We start from the raw sequence: 20,590 nt of genomic DNA on the forward strand, positions 1-20,590 counted from the left end.
GGACCGAGAAATGGGAGGCGGTGACTGGTTCACATGGAGATCTTCTCCGAATGATGATCTGTTGAAGGAGAATGGGACTTTGGTCCCCCCCGCATCAGAGTGGAGAGGGGATTCCCAGACGCGGATATAAACGATGCGTGAATACGCGGGAAACATCATGATAGGCTCCGACATTGGAGACGCTGACAGTGGGTCATTCGTACCCAATTCAGCTTGTCTTACCCTACAAACACGGAAATTCCCATCTTTAACAAGCTCGCGAACGTTGGAGCATGCAGAGCAAGGCTGACATAATATGGCGACAGCTGACGGTGTCAATTGAGCAGAAAGAAAAACTAAATACATAAGCAAGAAATTCGAATAGCACGATATGAAGACTAAGGGAACTTTCCGGTCGCGGCTGGTCCCGTCATTGAGCAAGTTCAGTCTTCCGTCCGTTGGCGCGCCTTTCCAACATTGGACGAGGAATTCTATCAAGGTCAGAATTGAAGGAATTTGTTGACGTTAAAGCAAGTTACCAAGCTTAACTGTCAAGGAGAGTATTAGCATCGACATATTAAAAGGGCGCTTAATAACACATCTCGGCAATAAAACAAATATTTAGGAGGCATTGCATTAGGTGTTGGCCTTATCTAGATAGCGAACATTATTTATCAATTACTGAGATTTCCTACCCCTGGCCAATATTAAAGATGTATTAATAATTATCTAAGTCTATTGCCTGAGATCTTTAAACTTGATCCCTTTTTTCAAAAAACTGCTGTTGTAAAAAGGAGGAAGCCATAATCTGTAGTGGCATTTAGGATACAACCCTTCGTGTTTACTAATGGTAAGGGAAGTCGATATGTCTTATAACTTTATTAACAACTTATTATAGTTACTGATCTAAGACTGCAGCATATTATTAAGGGACTGGAAAATAAAAGTTTCAGATTAGGACTAAAGGGGCGGGATAATAAATGTAAACTAGGACCCTTAGACAAGCAAAAAAAGGGAGCAGGGCATGGCGGGGGTCTCACCACAGAGCGGCACGGCTCTACATCGGCCTCAATATAATCGATATTCAAGCACCACAGGGCAGATTCGCATATCTTTTTGTTCTTCAACCCAACTACAAATACTCTCTAGATCCAAGCATAAGAGTTTCTCTAATTCCCATCTTCATCAATCTTCAGCATTGTCAACCCTATCAAGATCCCAAATCGATCGTCCCACAACATTAAAAATGAAGGCCTCGGTTATTCTCTCGACTCTTTATCCTGCGATTGCGGCTGCCTTAGCAGCTGTATGCGAAAAGGATGCAGGACCATGCATCATGGCCAACGATTGCTGCGAAGGCTATACTTGCAAAAGTACACCTGGCGCAGGCTCTAAATGCGTCGCCGACAAGGCGTGTGTTGCAACAGGGATGCTCTGCCATGTCCAGACCGCGAAGTGCTGTGGCGATTTTGCGTGCACTAGAATTTTTGGCCAAGTGGGAGTTTGCGTAAGTTATATCAAAATGCTTTTATTCAGATGTTGCGGTACTGACTTGATGTAGATGAAACCCGTGGACATCAAGCCTACTTTGCCCTAATCTTTCGATTCAGTGGTTTAAATTGTTATACCCTTGTTTCCGAAAGTTATATATGGAGTTTATATCTCATGGGATTGATGGAATAAGTCCTTAAAATGTAACAGCTATTAAACAGGTGTTCATTGCTTTCTGATTTTCTATGGCGGTATGTAAGTTACTCGTGGCAGTTTTTGGGCCAGGACTCCTTTGTCTAGGAAGGGATTTATTACAGCACGTGTTGGATATGTTATTGCTTCAAACCTATAGACTATCATTATATTCATGCCAAAAGTTTTGCAATGTTCATCTCGCGAAGCCGTAGTAAGATAATCTTTCTCACTCTATCTGTTTTCCTGGCTTAATACGCCGTTCAGCTCTACGGCTAAAGAGGTCGACCTTGCAGCCCACCTCTTTTTCCTTCCCTTCATCGTTATCAACAGAACTTGCCAAATATACCCATGCCATATACTGGCATGATTCGCTATTCTTCATCTTTACAAGCCAGCGTCTTACAAATTTATCTTTCAGCTTTACCAAAAACCAATATCTCACTAAAGATATACTCAGTTCAAGGGCAATATCCACAAGCACGTCAGCACTTTCATCACCACAGGTTGTGATGACAATCTCACCATATCTGCCTTCACCTGTTAATTATATGCCAAGAATGATATGCACTGTGAATAACTTGACGTTCTGTACGGAATAATGTTAACCACATCAACCAGCAGAAAGGAACCTCCAATGGGGACAGGATACATGGCGAAATAACTCAGCTCAAGACAGCACTGATTTCCCCCGCCATTCATTTTCTTCCCCTGGATTATTTTATGCTTGCTGTATCCCTTTATTCCTTCTTCATAATCCTTTCACTTGCGCTTCTCTAGGGTTGTCACTCAACATAAAAACCTCGCATGCCACTTCTCCTGGTTATGGCATGGTAGTCCTGGCATGACATGTTTTCACAGCTCCTCGAAGCCAACGGGGGGCGGTATCGCGGGTGGGAGACTGTCAGAGATTCTGATAATCTCATGCGTCAGAAGTTGCCATCAAATTCTTCGGCTGAGCCTGTCAACGTGCGAGGCTTCTTTGGACCCAACTGCGTCGGTCACGCGATCAGATTTATGCCGAAGCCATTCGGCCGCCGCGTCTTTGCTGCCGAATTGGCCAAAATCCGTTTGGAGACCACCACAACCAGTTCACCTGCACCTTCCACTGAATCGTGTATTCTTTCTCGCCCATCAAGGTGAATGGGTCGTTCTTCACTCTTACCAACAGGACAATAGCATCTCTGCTTATGATTGCAAAGCCGAGCCGTGTATGCACCGAGCTGAGGAGATGTGCCCCCGCATCTGCTTCTGGCTGGGACACCGGGACCACAAGGGTGCAGCTGGTGTCTAGTCCTGCGATTACAATCAGATGAATTTGTCTACCAGATAGGATGGTGGACCGGTCGTGGGCCTGGACATGGCTGATCGAGCCATATGTTTATGAAGTCTACGAAGATAATAGTTCGGATACCGACTAACTCGTACTTGTAAATCATGGGGGGTTTTAAAGCCCGATTTTCCTTGCCTGTAAAGCTAAACGGCGATGATGTAAGGGGGGAGACAAATCAGACTAGATCAAATTGTGCAGGGCGGATACCTTAGATTGAGCGCTGGTAGTTAATAAACTTCATTCACACGCAAATCATAGGGGCTTATCGGACGGACTTTAGTGGAAGTTTATATTATTAACCAAATCAGGGGCTGCAAACTCAATGCAGAATAATTAGTAGTAGCCGGGTCACCTGGCTCCATATTGTCACGAAATTAACAGCCAGGTAATTGCATAAATTATTCTATGTCTTTGATCAATTTTGTACAGTAAAGACAGTATATACAAGGGTTGCGATCTCCAAGGAGTCGCGAGGCTACACCGAAGGAGTCATCCTTTCCTGCGCGAGAGTACAGTCCCCAGATAATGATTCACTCCACTATGGCGTCAAAGCAGCCTAGTTGGAGGCAGGGCAGTCGAGGCAGCGTGCATCATACCAAGCGAAGCCGCTGCCAGCATCAGCAGGGTTGATCGTTGTAGCATCATACTTGAAGAAGTAGCAGATGCCGTTGACACTGTCGTAAGCGACAGTCTTGCAGTCAGGCTTGGTGGTACCGCAAGCAGCGACGCAGTTCTTGAGGTCAAGCTTGTTGTTGTGAACGCTGTCGTAGCTGGTAGCAGCCGAGTTCTGACGCCAGCCCTTGCGACCGCAGATAGCACCACCAGCAGAAGCGGCAAAGCCACAGCCGGCGTCGTAGAACTTGTAGCCAGTGGCCTGGGACTTGACGTTGATGGTCTTGAGGTCATACTTGGAGAAGTAGCAGATGCCGTTGACATCGTCGTAGGTGACAGACTTGCAGTCGGGCTTGGTGGTGCCACAAGCCTTGATGCAGCCGTCGAGGGTGAGCTGGAAGTTGTGGACGCTGTCATAGCTCTTAGCGTCCGGGTTCTGGCGGTAGCCGGTCAGACCGCAGAGGGACTTTGAGGGGATGTTGACCAGGCTGCACTGGTCCAGGCTGCGACAGGGCAGCTTGTTGTTGGGAGCAGCAGCAACGCTGACAGCTGACAGAGCAGCGGTGATGAAGGCAGAGTAGTGCATCTTGTTGATTGATTTGGGGAGTTGAAGAATGATTTCTTGAAGTTGCTTGCTTGAAGTTGCTTGATCTGTTGAGGAGATGAGACTGGAAGCGGCGATCCTTTCTCTTTCTTATAGGTTCTGGCGAGGGGTGAATAAGATCTTCTCTTCATCAAAGTCTGCTTTGTTGAGTTCTAGATGCGCATCCTGATGACTTACAGCAGAAGCTAAGGCGTACGTGCAAGGCAAAAATGGAAAGGTTCGCCTTACATCATGACAGCTGAAAGTCCACAACTGAACTATTAAAGAGGTTATTGAAACTTGGCAGTCGGGATCTGTTAATGGAGGAATAAATCGGCCTTCTTGTCCTCGGACCCTCGCCAGATGTCCAGCCTACTCGCGGAATCGCTACCGGTCAAAATTCCGTGTAGGTCAATTGAGCGGAACGTTGATACCGTACCCACCACCTGTCCTTCCAGTCGGGCTCTTCTAACATATATCATTGGCTGAAAGGCATAGACTAAACTTGTTCGCAGACGCTATCAACGCCACGAAACAAAGGCTATATCATTTCCGCGTTTAGTTCCGCAATCACAGATCATCCAGTCACACAAATTTCCATTGTGAGTAAAGTCGCAAATTTCAGCCTTTTGAGAGTAGTTGCTAAACCATTTCAGTATCGACGGAGTCGATGTGGCGGCGTGAAGGAAGAAATAAGTCGTATCAGGCAGAATCCCCTTTAGATACTCCATAGTTACAATCTGTGCCCATCGGCCACCAGTGAAGTTACTGGGTCCAAACGGTGCCGGGTTTAGTCGGTCCGAAGGCATCTTGGGTTTCATTATGTACCTCAGGCCTCCTTTCCTCATTCACGCATAAGCCACAAACTCGAGCCCGGTTGAAAGCAATAACATTTTGCTCAGAATTGCAATAACCCACTAGACATCGAGACAACCGCCTGGTGGATGGAGTGGGCTGGCTGGAGGTTGTCGTCCCAGAGAACTGTAGCTTTGTGGGATCTTAAGCCAGTATGCCAAGCTAGAGACTAACGAATGCATCCAAGTCCTTGAGGACGAAGGATTAAATGGAGGATTATCGCTTAGCCAGGCGATAGCTTTCATGATGCAGAGATTTTGAGGGCCACCCGGATGGCCGACGCTTACAACCACCTTCGTAAGTGTATCAGACTTATAATTGGTAAATTAACAGCGGAGACTGATAAAGAAACCCCCAGCCCTATAAGGCATCTCGTCAAAGTGCCCCACGCTGAGGTGTCTAATGATAATGCTTATCTTTTTAAGTCGACTTCTTTCGCCCAGTAGACTGTGATTGGCTTTGAGGGGATACGCAACTATCGAAACGTTGGCCCACATCGCACCTCTTGGCGAAAACTGAAGACGGGGGCTATGGCTTTATAACCACTAAATCCAATAGTGTTCCTTAGCTCTAAATGTGTTGTTCTCCTGAAGATGAAGAGACAGGTTTAATAATAAGTCATGGGAGTATGGATTTCGAGGAATTGCCTGCGTCTTTGTTGTTTCTGCATCTGACCCCATTCACTCGTTTTTTGTTTGTTGGCTATGATTGCTGCAAAGGTTCTCACCGCAGTGGCGGCTTTGGTTCTTCAGCCCGCGTTAGCTGGACCTTGTCGCCCGATCTCACGGTCAACGACGGCGTCTGCTGAGTCTTCGACTTTGCTCACATCCACATCCACGTTCACTTCACTCCCTTCCACTACCGGCCTTACGTCTATTTCCATTGTGTCCCTTTCGTCCTCCCGCACTTTGGCTTGGGAAAGCACCACTACAGATGCCTCTGAAAGTGAGACAGTGACGAAGGAAACTTCGGTCACCGAGACCTCGTCTGAGTCAGCTGCTAGTGCGTCGTTAGTCACTACAGAAGATTCTTCGAGTATTATCTCTTCTGCTACAACTACATCTGGGCTTTACACTACTGAGTCTCAGACATCGCAAGCCTTGACGGTTGGTTTAACCACCACCGAGGACATTTCTACTACAACGGAGACCTCTTCAACCACCGTCACCTCCATCACTACAACCAACCGATCCTCCTCATCAGAGGCTTCTGATACTCAGACTGCCAGTACCGAGCCTCATACTACATGGACTGATACTGCCACCATCACTACAACCGCCCAATCCTCATTATCAGAGGCATCTGATACTCAGACTGCCAGTACTGAGTCTCATACTACATGGACCGATAGTGCGACTACTACAGACGTGTCTTCGACTGCTGAAACCTCCTCGACTGTAGTTGAGGTATCAACTACAGCTGAGTCAACGACAACTTATGCTAGCGCTTCTGCCACCTCGACCCTCGAAGCGTTTACAATCACCTCTAGCTTCACAACCTTGACTACGGCTGCTACTACCACTATCATGACATCTACATACACCACAACAACTGAGGCTGCATCTACAACAAGTGAGGAGTGCCAGATTTACCCTTATATGCTGATTTAAAAACATACCTCTTGTATAAATTATATTCTTCTTTTTATGTAGTAGTCAATGACTATTTGCTTTTATAAGTAATGTATATATAAGTTGATATATATTTACCCTTTTAATTATTCCTGTGCGTAAACTCATATACTTAACTCCATAACTCAGCATCAACTCGAATACTATAGCTCTTCACCGTCTGCTTTACTAGAGTAATCTGAATACCCCAGCCAGGAACCTTATACACGCTCACTCCACTCTGTGACAACGTTCCGTCGTTTTTGTCGTAGACATTGCCGGCACCACAGCCACCTGATTCTGGGATCACATCTATAACACGGATAGGGCCGTAGCCAGTCTTTACCGACGCATCAACAGTGTAGAGCAAGACGCCAGGAGCGCAAATCTCCGAGTCAAGACCCTCGGGTATACGGGCCTCTGCAACAAGAGCGGAGGTATGGTTGACGGCGACTACAACCGCTTTGACGCCATTGTCAGAAATGTCCAATTCTAGTGGGCTCAGCGTGTGCTGAGTAGTTCCTCTCTCTGAAACACAATCGACAGATTTGTCGTTAATCCAACCTAGGCGCCATTTGTCCCAGGCGAAGAAATCAGGGGCAATGCCGGAGAGATCTCCCATGGCACTCCAGCCACCAACGTAGTAGCCCAGGCCAAGATCCTCGAACGGGTATAGATCGGCCAAGCACATAGTATGTCCGGTTTCGTGAGCCAAAACTTTCCAGCTCTTTGTTCCCCAACCTGTAAATGCGTCGGTTCCAACCGTAACAGTCTTCCGAGCAACATAATCGCCTTGTCTAGTGTTGGCTCGCGAAACAAACGTGATGGACCGAGAGATCCCTCTGCTGCCCACGCTCTTTACGGGAACAACATAGAGGACATCTGATTCGGGCGGGGGAGGGCGAGTCCCGTTAGTCGTGTAGGCGTCGAGTGCATCTTGGATGTATTCTTGATGTTCTGGACCTGTGAGACCTCGCTCCCAGCTATATGATGCAGCAGGTTTGGGCATGCGGTAGAACTTGGACATATCGGCCGAAACATTCAGTGATAGAGCCCCGTAAGAGGCTTGGCTGTACCATTCGGTTGTTTGGGGGACTATAGCATCATAGAGCGAATGGGGAGTCTCGTCTTGAGCAGGTTCGGCATCGGAAAAGTCAACAAAGATCATGAAACCTTTGAGAGTTCCGGTGCTTGGGGCACAGTCCCCATTGTAGTCAAAGCCAACACTCATCTCCACGGTGTTGTTGGCTGCCAGCTTGCAAGCGGCCTTTGACTTAGGGGGCGTTGGCTTACAAGCAGCAGCGCTGGCTACTGCAGGCCACAGAAGAGAAAAGAACAGAAAGTTCATGATGATGGATCTTTATTTGAAGCAGAATGAGATGTGGTGAGTGATGGGAGAGCAATTTTTTAACGTACATTGGGACATATTTTATGCTTTACTTTCTGCCAACTCACGAGGCCCATCGTGCACAGCCGGCTTGATATTTTGCCAGCATTGCCAATGACTCGAGATTGGCCGACTGCAAAGTGTCAATTGAATTGCCAGCGCGTTTCAGCTTCGGTAGCCACTGTCAGCGTACTTGGGTGCTCACGTCAGCGGGTCAGTCGCTTTCGCCGATGTCGACGTCTCTGACTGGTCAGTATGGGGCCTCGCACAGGGTCTAGACTCGCAGTCATTAATTTCCAGGATAGCAAGATTGCGCTTCCATGCATCTCTTCAGAGCTATTCAAGCATAGCCACTTCAGCTCAAGTCTCCTTATGACGCTTAGTGAAGCTCACCGAAGCTCTACAGTGCCCTTATCGATGTCAGCCTTCGGCTAGATGGCGTGACTTCACTTGGGTTGATTGGTCCGCAACTGAAGGTTTCTGTCACACTATCATGAAATGAGCAGTAAGTAGCTACTGATGATTGATGTCAGAACTACCAAAAGGCTGAAAATGACATCAGCCGCCATAAATTCGCCGCCTTGAGGAAACGGCGGTGAGGGTATTGTCGAGGATGCCTCCGGAACCATGAGCCTGCGGCCCTTCTCAGTGAGGGTGAAGGAGACGGATTATACCCGAATGCCAGTTGGCTACAGAAGCTAGAACTTCAATGATAAAAGGCTATAGTATCCTGTCGTTATGTCTGTTATGATTACCATTATCGACACTTCAACAACAAACATATCTCTCAAACAACCCATCAATCTTTGGTTCTTTTAACCTTACTTAATCCCTGCCTCAACCTCGAGCATTTTCACCACCATCCCTAAACTATCTACAATGCGCTGCAACTATTTTCTTCTCGGCCTTGTCGCCACAGCTCTGGCACACCCTACCGTGAAGCCCGCTGATACTGGCAAGCGGGTTCCTACTTTGTACGAAGGAAAGGGAGCCAATTTTGACTACCGGCCCAAGGAAAATGAAAAGAGGAAAGATGATGGGTCCTGGCAACCCGGGAAGTATGAAGGAGACTGCACTGGTTATGATGATGGAAAGTGGAACCCAGAGAAGCAAGGTTAGAAGACTACCTACTGAGGAGAATAAAGATTGCAAGTGGGCACATGGAAAGTATAAGGATAAGAGGACTGGCGTTATTAATTAGAAGTAAAAGGGTAGCTAAATAGTTTTATATTTAATTCGAAATTTATATTAATTAATAGATTTATATTAACTTTGAGTATAATTATAATCTTATAGTAATACTAATTAAACTTTATATTAAAAGTAAATAGTTTATATACTTAATTAATAAGCTCAGGCTGAAATTGAGGCAGCTAACTTAATGATGTTGACTTAATGAAGCTTTGCCGCCTGCAAGGCAAGTAACGTTTAAATTACGGTAGACTTTAGAGATGCTTGGATACCTTTTGAGGCTGATATACAAACTTAAAAAAAAAATTTTAATTAATAGATTATTTATATTTAATATATACTAAAATATAAAACTATATATATATCTATATTTAAGAATTGCTTAAAATAATAATTAATTTTTAGTAAAAGGAATATCTATTGCTAGAGCTTCTTCATTCTGTAAACCTCTTTTGCCATTCTTTTTACTTGTAATCCCAAATGTTGCGCCATAGGCCACATCTCAGCGTACTTAACCAGGGCCCCAATATTCTGGCCCATATTTTGACGAAGATCCTCGTCATCTTGGGCCACAAAGGCTAGTGACCATCTACTGAGGTGGATTGTAGACGAGAGTGTCACCATGTAAATAAAGAAATGAGTATGTTTGAGAAGAGGAACACGATAGCTGATCAACTTGCTAAGCTCCCTCGCAGCGCGAATTGTATGTTTGGTATGCGAATTGAAAGTATCGCTGGATACAGCTGGCGTGCTGGATACGGAGGGCTTGATATAATAAGTCAACGATGGATCTAGTTGTGAGTGAGGCTGATGTAGCAGAATTGAAATGGCCTGCCACATCATGATGGCCTGGAACATCATCTCATCTAAATCGCCATTGCAATAAGCGTCGTATTTTGAAGGAGGTAAGCGGAGCATCCAGTTAGCAAGCAGCCTGGCGACATGGTCGACCTCTGATGGCATTGTTTGAAGCGCACCCAAGATGCAGGCACATTGGATCCGATAGGCGTACGACGAAAGCGGCCTTGTATCAAACAGTCCCAAGGTTTCCGTATCGCGTGGGTGAATAGGGGCAGGTATTTGCTAGATCTTGTAAACATATAGTGCTTACCGGGCTTTATAACGAGACTTACTCCAGTGAGATATTGAGACTCTTCACAAGGCAGACCAACATCCGTAGGTAAATCATACAGAACAAAGGTGTTGGTCTGATGTACGCCTGACATAAGAGCATCCACAACGTAAAGCTCCCACCACGTTCTTCGCCAGCTCTCCTCAAGTATCGGAATTCCTTGTCCGTTGGTGACAGCAAACGGATCAGTGTTTACTTTAATCTGAATCGAGATATCCCGGGCATCTGCCATGAGCTGTCTGGCCTTTTTTTCTTGACGATTGCCGTCAAGTCCAATGATGACAAGCAACATCGCCTGCACTAAGAAGCCGTTTCTGAGAGGTGCACTGTCTATTTCATGGGACGCATCTGTGAGGAGGCTGTGAGAGCTGTCTCGGTCGATGAATAAAGAACCAATCCAACGTATCGCTGCAAAGAGGGGCTCTAGGGAGATCTTCTGTGCTAAGATGAGAAGAATCTCCTTTGGTGGTATAAAGGGATGAGCGGTATAGAAGTTCTCATAGAAGGAGTCGATGTAACGTTCTCTTAGAGGAAGTGCCCGAGATACTGTGCTGCCAGTGCCACCAAACAGAGTCTGAGAAGAAGAGCCAGGCAAACTAGTTGACGCAATGGTTTGAGAGTACGTAGTAATTTGGAGGCTTGGGTCAATGTTCGAGTGATTTGTGGCGCTGCCAAAAACGATGGTAGGATCAAACGCAGAAGGGAATTCCATCACTGTCACCGGGGGTGTAGGACCGACTAACGTGACTGTGAGGTCATCAGCAGGGAAAATAGTCTCGGCTGCTGTACTGTGATTTGGGGGCTGAGAAGCTGTGCGTTTTCGAGCGTTATGTCCGCGACGGGAGGCTGTATAGACGCAATCGATATCAGCAGTTCTACAGCGAGAACAAGGGCGTTGTCCATCGCATTTAAGGTGTCTCCTACGCTGCGCGGAAGACCAATGTTAGCATGGAGTTCTTCTTGAGCATCATCGTCAAGACGATGCCATGGAATTACTAGGAGAAATAGGCGGTGTAGGGATGTTATGCAGAACTCACGCAAGCAAGACACGCAGCCGGAACCAAAGGAAGGCTACGTCGAGTATCAGCAACCACCTGATGCTCCATTGATGGCAACTTAGTAGGCACAGGGCTCAAAGCGCCAGTCGACAATGGAGGCTTCAGAGCCTGGGCCGTGAACCAGCTTAATTGGCTCAAGGAGACGGTGGAGAGGTATCCTGGGTTTACTTCAACCAGGCGGAGAGGTTATATAAATGGCGTATGCAATATTTATATTACGCGAGTTTCTCTTATTTATGAGTAAGGAAGTTAAGAACAAACTGCAATCATCATTTTATAGGGATATTAGAAGACGTTAAGAAATTTACTGATTACTGCGCCTCCGCCTTTTTATCTTTCAGCTTTCAGCCTTAAACCGTTAATTATTATTAGCTAAGACCTAGCACGGAATTTCTCGCATTTTGACAGTAACCTAGCACTATACCTAAAGTAGAACTCAATCTCACAAAAATTCATTTTCGAGAGATTAATTGCGTTATCGCTATACAGGTTTCTATGCCAACGACGTGGCAGATAAGAGATTCAGCAGCTGACATCAACAAACTGGCCAATGCTACCATTTAAAGAAGACTCCACGTCAAACGTCTTGGTGTCCATCTGTGATATGGTCTTGAAGGGAATGTCATCTTCTGTGATGGAAGTGTCTAACGTGTTATCATTTCGATATCGACGTAGTCGCTTTCGGAGACAGATGTGAGGATTGGCTCAACTGCAGGAGCAGGGCTCTGAATCTTCCTGAAGTCCTACTCAGGTTCAGCTTGAGCGACAGCCGTATGAACGGGAACCTCTTAGGTGTTGCCGCTCGTGCAGACGTTCACGGTGCTGAGAGCTTGTTCAACGAGTTTCTGTGTAGATTCACTTTCGCCAGTGGAATCAGAAAAGGTGTTTAATCGGTTCCAATACACCTAAGATAGTAACAGTTTCGACACTCGGAGTGCAACTGGATAATCTGAATGAAACTCATTATGTAAGCGCCTCTCGGAACCCTCTGTCCAGTGGGCAGAGAGAAAAACACAGGGACAACATAGGGGCTAGATGTCAGACTGCTCGTGTCTATAGTATCCCATATAGCGCTTGACTTGGGTAGCTGCGTGGAGCTAATACTCGTTACCGTAGACAGCCTCGCCGCCAGCGACAGCCAGGTAAGGACTGACAAGCAATTTCGTGCTGTCTTCCCAGGAGAGTAGCCAGTTAATTCCTTTACAAAACACGCTTCGATCTTAATATTGGCCGCAAGTAGGGAGTACTAATAGTCTGATGTCAGAGTCTTCTGACCACTACTTGCAGTGAATCATTCCCGTGTCGGCAGAGTTATTAGTGTCACGAAAGGTAGGTGCACCTAACAGCCAGCCACAGCATTTACAAATATCCATCTACGATAATCAATCAATATCAGCTAAGCCTCAACGTACCGATAGTAGACACCCGGCATACGCGACGTGCTCCTGTTGTGTGGATTACTGTCGTGGCTGCATGAGGTTGGCGATATCTGGTTCTATTGTACTTAGTTAACTAATAGTTCAATTGCCAAGGCAAGCCACAACCAATTCGTCCGCGGTGTGGCCTCAAACGGATTAGGGCTGGCCGAGACATACATAGGCCCAGGCCACTAGTTCAATAGCGCCCCGATTACTTGTGGCTAGTTGTGCAGCTCAGCTAGCCTCCTTGTTCCAGGAGGGGACATGGCATCTAAAAGCGGAGGAGTCAAGGGAGGATCCGGTCAGCGGTTGGCCTATTACAGAATATGAAGTTGTGCGTTGAACTTGCCTACAACGTCTTCATTGGTGGCGAATGCATGAAAGCAAGCCCATAGACATGCGTGAGTGCTCATTAGCGTATTTCGATCCACAATAGCTCAGGAATTCAAGACACTATTGATCGGCGATTACAGGCCACCACGAATCTAGAGCTTCTTTTCAGCTCCGCCTGCGAGACACGATGTTGTAACGAGAGCTAGGACTAGTTCTCAATCATAGGCAATTCGAGTATTTAGAGTACAGCACCCTCCACGAATTCCATAATTTTCATCACTACTACCGGCCTCTCAATCACCAGCTTATCATAAACTCTTACATCCAAGAGCATCATCCTGACTTTCTAAATCATGTCTTTCCCTACCAAAGGAGATGTTCTCTCTGTGCCCTTCTACACCGAAGAGGCTGAGCAGAACGCTGTAGAGATCTCATGGTCCCAGCAATTCCGTACTCGCACCGCTCGTTACTACCTCGTCAACGCCCGAAACCAATCCAAGGGCAATGCGAATGTTTTGATGTACATCCAAGAACGTTACTACAGAGATCCCAACAGCAATGAATACATTGGAAAGCTTCCTGGCGGCCGACAGGAGGGCAGTAAGTAACCAAAGATCAGTAGCCGAATAATCACTAATATCTACTCCAGACTCCTGGATTGTGAGCATTAGCGATCGCTTCCAGTATGGTGAGAAGAACAGGAATGGAGATGGCCGCTGGGTTGCTCTCCACGACAAGGACAACAAGCCTTACCAGGTATGTGCACCATGGATAATCTTTGCATGACTCCTGCTGACTTTCGAAAGCACCGGTTTATGATTGTCACTATTCAAGGCCAGCTCTCAGAGCAAGCGAAGAACTTAGCTAGATCTTTTGGTGCTGGGGAGATTGCTGAGCAGGTCCAGAAGCTGGGTGGCTCCTACATGGGTGACTACCTTCGCACCTTCTAATATCCCGGTGCTGAAGGGCATCAAGTCTTGAACTTATGAGAGGCTTAGTTTGCTCTTGTATAGCTCAATATTGTTAATCTGAATCCATCTTCAACTCTTTTGACACAATATGCAGTTCACTTCATGCCCTGTACTTCGGCGATTTATATATATCTTGGAAATCTGGCTTCAAGAATGAACAGAGAAGCGCTGTAATTGAGATGGTCAGTGTTTAAACTTTGAAAGCTGCGTAATTATCTCATAGGAAATATGTATTCATGAGAAGGTTACAAATGAATGGCCCTGAACGCTTCGACTCTGTTATTGCATGATGGTCCGCTGTGATATTTTAGTGGACGGGATAGACTTTGAGCCCTGAAAAATCTGCGAATATCGCTTAAGAGTCTTCAGAATCGAAGATTTATTCGCCCACCAAACTCAAATACATCTCATGAACAGGCAAAGTGTCGTGGTCAGATGCAAACTCCACGTCAAGTTGCTAACCGGCTTCTGATCATTTGTACGAACCAAAAGACATGAAGTGAGCCTCTCAACTTCAATTACAAATCCGCATATTTTCCTGGTGAGTGCTAGATGACTGATGGGAAACTTTACTTAACAGTTTAAGTTTACGATATCTGATGACTGTATAGAGTCAACTTGCGCCACTTTCCCTATCTTTAATCCTACGAGCATAAAATCACCATATCCCCCGGGCGCACTGTTTCTTTCATTCACACATTCGCAGACCTTTTTTGTTATTTCTGCTGATTTAAGCTCTGAGCCACAAGTCTCAACGATGGCTCGTACCGTGCTGCCCCTCATCCTCACTACAACCAACTTCATCTTGCGCCAGACCTCCTGCAAAATGGAGGAACCGCGTATCATTTCGGGTTTCAAACGGGTCGCATGGCCTGAACTTCGTCGGTTGCCTCTAACAATCGTAACGCATCTCCTGCCCACGGGCATCGAGCAAGTACGTTGTGACATTGAACGAGAAGCTGATAGAATCATGGAGAAGCATGGCCTACACTTTCAAGATGAGGAAGACCACTGTGATCCTGAAATGGAAATGCGAGGAGTTCCCGGGAAGTCTGGCACCAGTCTACCAACCACTCTCATGTTAGCACCATGGTCAGCTGAGAAGCAACGTGATTGGGAAAGGGCTGCACAAGAGATGGCCATATTTTTGACTGATCTATCAAGGGTCTGCTCATTTAGCGAAACCGAGATTCATGTGGAAATAGTGGCCCTCGAACTAGTGCATAGAACCCATTACACCAAGATCGACGATCCTGTCCTTCAAAGTGCTTGGGAATGCTTGAGCGGTACTATCTTCCACCGCCTACAGTCGTTCAGAGCAACTCAGGGTCACATCACATGTCTGTCTCTCCAGAAGTACGGCACGAACGAGTATGCTGGAGCCAACCCACCTACAGTATATATTTCGGTTGATTGTGACTCTGATGAAACTCAATGGCCTGAAGTTATCACAGAGGTCAAAAGAACTCTTGATGCGACCGGATGGGATAATGTTCAAGTCCATATTGAGCATAACGAGGGCATGATTGGTCATTTTGATAACTTCACCAACCCCACAAGAGAACAAATGAATCTTGGTTACAGGCTGAAGAAACGCATTGAAGATGATTATTACTCAACCGTCCACATTGGGGACGACTTCGGCGCTGCGCGTGATATCAAGCGGACCGATGGCGAGCAACTGAGTCCGACAAATGGCACTATTGGCTGTTTCGTGCAGCTAAGAACTTCTGAGCCTGAGCCGACTTGGCGGACCTTCATCCTTACATCTTATCAATCGGCCAGACCTGCCTTTAATGGCTTCACCGTGACACCAGATGGTACAGATTCTAGTGTTGCACCTCCGATAGCCAACAGTGACCTCTGGACGGTCGATTCAGCTGGGTATACACCCGATTCGTCGGCCAAGCCTACAACCTTTGAAAGCCCCTCTCGATCGAAACATGATTTTAATACTCGCTGCATTGACCAAAGTATCGTTTGTTTTACGAACCGTATTCCATATTGGGAGAAAAAGGATTGTACTACAAGGGAGAAACGACTCCAAGAAATTAGGGAGAGAATAGCGGCTTTAAAAGCTGAAAGGAAACAAAAGACCGAATCCTTCGAGGCTAACAAACAGGCGCTCGGAAAATTGTATGCCGCATCAGGATTCAGACGAAGGGTTGTAGGCAGAAGAATGGACTGGGCGCTGATCGAGGTCGATCGGCCATGGCATGATCGTCTTTCGGAATGCGACGAATGGGAGTCCCCCCGTTCTCTTTTGTTAAAGACGCCTTTGATGACCTATGGGATGCAACTACAAGAGCGAACTCGGTCTATTGAAGCATTGAGTGGATATGGTTGGTCAAGCTATAGAGCCGATGTCTACAAGATCGGAACAGGCAGTGGGCCCACCGTTGGATCGTTTCTTTGCACAAACAACCTTGCCATGATAAGAGATGACCAATACACGAACCCCTCGCCAACAGAAGAGATAGCTTTTGCACCAGAACGCCATAATTATGATACGAGTCAGTGGGGATTCTGTGCTCCTGGGGATTCAGGATCTGTTGTCTTTGACGAAAATGGGGGTATTGTTGGTCTTGTGATTGGGGGACATAAGAATAATAACTCGGACAACTATGGATATGGGTATGTAACTCCTATCGAGTACGTTTTCAAGGATATCAAGGACCTTTTAAAAGAACATGTTCTTGATATTCGGATAGCAGAGCCCTAAAGGCTACTTCCTTCCTATTAGCCGCTTATTATCAATTAAGATGCATTTTTAATCCTTTCATCGAAATTTAAATTGCTATCCTATAAATGCGTTGGGTCAATGCTATGGCTTTGCAATTGCGGTGTGAGGAAGTTTTGTTTCGCTTAGCTGTATCCCTGCTCAAAGTCTCGGCAGTAAGAACACATGAATGAGTTCATTGTATAGGCATATCATTATCTCCATTTGCATCTCGACATTTGACACGGCGCCATATTCGTTCGCTCGTGCTAACGCTTCAACTCCTTCATTACAGATCATGCCCTTCATTGAATCCTATAACATATAGGGAAGGTACAATATTCCCGGCAATATGCACCAGAACAACATGTCTTACCAAAGCTAGGACTCGGCTGCTGATCGAAATCAAATCACCCCAATTTGATAATCCCGTTCTTCGGGACGGAGTGAAGCCTGTCAGTGCTGGCATCGGATTTCCCGGGTGGCTGTTGGGCTAAATCCGGGAACCAAGCCTAAACAGGAAAGACGAGATCGACAGCCGGATACTATGCCCAAAAAGCCTCAACCTGCAATCATGCTCAAATAACATAGGGAGGACACCTGCTAGGGGAAGTATCTAGGACAGAAGAAAGGAATACAGGCTCTTAACTGCACTGTAAAGGACTTGTTCATTCCAGCCTCTTGGGGCAACTAAAAAGAGGAGTAACGAAAAAGTTCTAAGATATCAAAGTCTAAAGTTGACACGCAGCATGTTTGGCATACACGGCTACAAGGCAAAGCAAATACTTCTGTCTCTAGTAAAAAGTTATTACATAAGAAACTGTTTGAGGTATAATAAGTAATTGTATTATCTGGAAGGACTGTTATACGCGACTCAAAAAAGAAGAAGAAAAAGCTTTGTCCCGGCTTTAACCTGACCAAAACATGCCCCCATAATCACAAAGCCCAATCGTAGCAAGAACCCAAACAACAAGACCCATCCTATGCACAACTGCAGATACCTGGGAAGCGTTCGATGCCGAAGTACCTTGGCTAAAGGTAGGACTAGGTGTGGCTGGATTCACAGCGATGGAAGACTGTGCTGGCGTGGAAACACGGAACCAGTTCGCAGCAACAGGTTTCTTCAACTCCGTTGCTTCCGTAAAGTCGGTGAGATTGAAGCCAATTCGATTGTTGATGCTAGTGGTGATGTTGGCGAAAGATGTCTTGTAGCTGTCTGGGACCTTGAAGTTCGGTGGCTGCTCAAAAAGGAGTACGACGTAATTGTGGGTTTGACCTGGCGGAGGGCCCGGAGGCATGTACGGTACCAAAGCGGCAATGTTGGTTGATTTGAGGGAACCGTTCTCAGACAAAAGATACGGCCTAATCCAATGAATCAGGGTTGTTGGAGATGCTCCTGGTTTGAGGACCACGCTGATATCCATCATGAGAGCCATATGCATAGGTGCTTTCGGAGACATGACAGCAAGAGTAGGGGCATCACTGAGGCCTAATAGTTGAAGATTCTGTTAGTTCACTGCAGCATGATGTGAGTTCTATTGACGAGAAAAGGCTTGCCTTTCTGTGGTTCCACTCTCCCGGGAAGGACATCGAGACTTCCGAACGTTACTTGGAGGTTGTTCTTGGTAGAGGGTTGAAAGTTTGGCGGAGTTTGCGCCATGACAGCAGATGAAACAGCTGCCAAGAACATGGTGGTCTTGAAGAGTGAGAAGCGCATGTTGTAAAATTGATTCAAAAGAATGTGTCTGTTTCTTTTCTGGTGATCGATAACGAATGTTTGTTGGATGCTTATGAGATGAATGGACTGCACTGACGAGTGCATGCATTTTATATCATTGAAGTCCTGCCCCTTTCCAATATCTCAACAACGGTGGCTGGAGTCCATCACCGACTACGGACTCAAAATTGTGTTTGTCAGCTCGCGATCCTTGTAGATTCATGTGATTGCGGTTGGTTGTGGACTGTAGGCGGCCTTGTTGCAAAGATCATCCCTCTGGCTTACCAAGCAGAGAGGTGTTTAGAATTCAGCCCCAAACACACGATTCTTGGCAATAACTCTGAAAGCCGTTGATGACCAGCTGCCTCAAAAGGTTAGACAGAATTCAAGTGCTGACTGCCGAACCGGGGTTGTTAATACAGTCTAATTGATGGCAATGTCATTGCGAAGCTTATGGCTGACGAAATTTAGGTTTCGCTCCCTTGGCTAACTACTGTGTCTAAGTCCAAGAGGAATCCTTCCCGGAGAAACTTGTGAGGAAGAAAGTGACGTATTTGACACAGCCTCACAGGGCAGGACTCAACTCCGTTGACCCGAAGCAGAATGACTGAAGTCGCAACTTCCGAAACCCAATCGGATGCCCCTGTTAAAAGATAGCTGGCTGCGCAATGTGCGTCGCCCGGCACTTGATAGGCATTAACAATCTTTGGTGTGTGAGGCGCGTGATGTGAGCCATCAGCTGTAGGGTCTATCAACTCAAAATAACACTCCTATTAGAGTCGGTCCGGAGAGTATACCAGCTACCCAATACAATTGCCTAAGTTAAGCTTTATAAGCCTATCTGATGATGATCACGTCTGGCGCAATAACTTGTAGTAATGAACTTTGCAGTGAGACTGATGCTTCGTCACCTCGAGAAGGCTTTGATGACAGGTAATCTTGTCAGCAGAGGTTCCGGAAGCTAGACCCATATTAGCCGTTCCGTTCCCGCATTCGATCCGGTAGCGCAAGCCACGGATCCTTGTGGATGGCCACTGCAGATCGTACATCGACAGTGAGGGAGGCCTCGTATTGTTAGTCTATTACGACGCCAGATACGAATATACACTTCGGGGAATGTTTTCCGTCGGATGTATCTGATGCCAAATGGCAATATGTATATGGTGTTTTCCCAATGGGCTTTTACAGTGATTGCGATCCATCCGTTCAGCTCAATGGTCAACAGAAACTTCATGGTGATGGCCGACAAGATATCAATTCCCAAGAAATCGCGCCCTCTCCACGCTCTTCGTAACAATGGACCTGAAGAATTAGCCCTGGAGCGATACAAATTACGCGAACTGGCAGAAGGCTGACCCTGCTATCGGTACGACCAAAAGTGCGAGGGTATACCTACGCTTGCATTATGCTAACTCAACTCAATAGCGATGCATGCGAGTGGACTAACTTCAAATCATTCTTCGGTCCAGATGCCCGTGTTTATACCACATGGAGCGAATACACCACAACGACTTCATTTCGCTTTCAAAGCCCGGCCACTAGCCCCCGTGTCGCGCTATTACTACAGACATTAGGCCCGATGCTACGAGAGCTGTTACTAAAATGAAAGCAACCATTACACAAGGATTTATCTTAGTTGTTTGTGAAGATGACGCTGAAAGCGACTGTCGCTTCTGTTTCTTCGGGACAAAAGAGGCGGGATATTGGAAGGCTACATATGTGCGCCATTGGTATGAGAAGGACAAACTGATGCCCGTGGATCCACAAAAGATTCCTGAAATCAACGATAACCATCTCATGGAGTCTCCGAGCGGATACAGGTATCTAGCATATTGTCAAGAAAAGACCATGGGTGTTCAAATAGCGAGAAATATGCCAGGTCATTTGCGGGACAAGGCTGAAGATGGAAATAAGACCACTGGAGACAAGGATGACCAGATCTACTGGCAGATAAAGGAATGGCTGGGTGGAAGAAAGATCGAAATCTAGCGGTCAATACAGAAGTTTCT

At 46.3% G+C, this 20,590-nt stretch overlaps 10 protein-coding genes across 10 annotated transcripts; 6 read left to right on the plus strand and 4 right to left on the minus strand.

The window, feature by feature from the left end:
- Positions 1-1,225: 1,225 nt before the first annotated feature.
- FPRO_15016 (uncharacterized protein) lies at positions 1,226-1,576 on the plus strand (the record flags this gene model as incomplete). The annotated part of the gene is made up of 2 exons (XM_031220711.1): positions 1,226-1,486; positions 1,541-1,576. 2 exons carry the CDS (start codon positions 1,226-1,228, stop codon positions 1,574-1,576), a joined length of 297 nt encoding a protein of 98 aa, XP_031086342.1.
- A 1,975-nt stretch (positions 1,577-3,551) lies between these two features.
- On the minus strand, positions 3,552-4,193 carry FPRO_15015 (uncharacterized protein; the record flags this gene model as incomplete). Its single annotated transcript, XM_031220712.1, has 1 exon — positions 3,552-4,193. One exon carries the CDS (start codon positions 4,191-4,193, stop codon positions 3,552-3,554), a length of 642 nt encoding a protein of 213 aa, XP_031086343.1.
- A 1,556-nt stretch (positions 4,194-5,749) lies between these two features.
- FPRO_15014 (related to DAN4-Cell wall mannoprotein, expressed under anaerobic conditions, completely repressed during aerobic growth) lies at positions 5,750-6,655 on the plus strand (the record flags this gene model as incomplete). The annotated part of the gene is made up of 1 exon (XM_031220713.1): positions 5,750-6,655. One exon carries the CDS (start codon positions 5,750-5,752, stop codon positions 6,653-6,655), a length of 906 nt encoding a protein of 301 aa, XP_031086344.1.
- A 133-nt stretch (positions 6,656-6,788) lies between these two features.
- On the minus strand, positions 6,789-8,003 carry FPRO_15013 (uncharacterized protein; the record flags this gene model as incomplete). Its single annotated transcript, XM_031220714.1, has 1 exon — positions 6,789-8,003. One exon carries the CDS (start codon positions 8,001-8,003, stop codon positions 6,789-6,791), a length of 1,215 nt encoding a protein of 404 aa, XP_031086345.1.
- Positions 8,004-8,921: 918 nt separating this feature from the next.
- Positions 8,922-9,161, plus strand: FPRO_15012 (uncharacterized protein; the record flags this gene model as incomplete). The annotated part of the gene is made up of 1 exon (XM_031220716.1): positions 8,922-9,161. The coding sequence occupies one exon, from the start codon at positions 8,922-8,924 to the stop codon at positions 9,159-9,161; it is 240 nt and encodes a 79-aa protein (XP_031086346.1).
- A 495-nt stretch (positions 9,162-9,656) lies between these two features.
- Positions 9,657-11,336, minus strand: FPRO_15011 (uncharacterized protein; the record flags this gene model as incomplete). Its single annotated transcript, XM_031220717.1, has 3 exons — positions 9,657-10,316; positions 10,367-11,240; positions 11,290-11,336. 3 exons carry the CDS (start codon positions 11,334-11,336, stop codon positions 9,657-9,659), a joined length of 1,581 nt encoding a protein of 526 aa, XP_031086347.1.
- A 2,191-nt stretch (positions 11,337-13,527) lies between these two features.
- FPRO_15010 (uncharacterized protein) lies at positions 13,528-14,124 on the plus strand (the record flags this gene model as incomplete). Its single annotated transcript, XM_031220718.1, has 3 exons — positions 13,528-13,774; positions 13,824-13,930; positions 13,981-14,124. The coding sequence occupies 3 exons, from the start codon at positions 13,528-13,530 to the stop codon at positions 14,122-14,124; spliced, it is 498 nt and encodes a 165-aa protein (XP_031086348.1).
- Positions 14,125-14,902: 778 nt separating this feature from the next.
- Positions 14,903-16,867, plus strand: FPRO_15009 (uncharacterized protein; the record flags this gene model as incomplete). The annotated part of the gene is made up of 1 exon (XM_031220719.1): positions 14,903-16,867. The coding sequence occupies one exon, from the start codon at positions 14,903-14,905 to the stop codon at positions 16,865-16,867; it is 1,965 nt and encodes a 654-aa protein (XP_031086349.1).
- Positions 16,868-17,772: 905 nt separating this feature from the next.
- On the minus strand, positions 17,773-18,581 carry FPRO_15008 (uncharacterized protein; the record flags this gene model as incomplete). The annotated part of the gene is made up of 2 exons (XM_031220720.1): positions 17,773-18,369; positions 18,438-18,581. The coding sequence occupies 2 exons, from the start codon at positions 18,579-18,581 to the stop codon at positions 17,773-17,775; spliced, it is 741 nt and encodes a 246-aa protein (XP_031086350.1).
- A 1,602-nt stretch (positions 18,582-20,183) lies between these two features.
- On the plus strand, positions 20,184-20,570 carry FPRO_15007 (uncharacterized protein; the record flags this gene model as incomplete). The annotated part of the gene is made up of 1 exon (XM_031220721.1): positions 20,184-20,570. The coding sequence occupies one exon, from the start codon at positions 20,184-20,186 to the stop codon at positions 20,568-20,570; it is 387 nt and encodes a 128-aa protein (XP_031086351.1).
- Between the last annotated feature and the right edge of the window lie 20 nt (positions 20,571-20,590).

Source organism: Fusarium proliferatum (assembly GCF_900067095.1).
Source record: "Fusarium proliferatum ET1 genome assembly, contig: FPRO_scaffold009, whole genome shotgun sequence".
Lineage (NCBI taxonomy): Eukaryota > Fungi > Ascomycota > Sordariomycetes > Hypocreales > Nectriaceae > Fusarium > Fusarium proliferatum.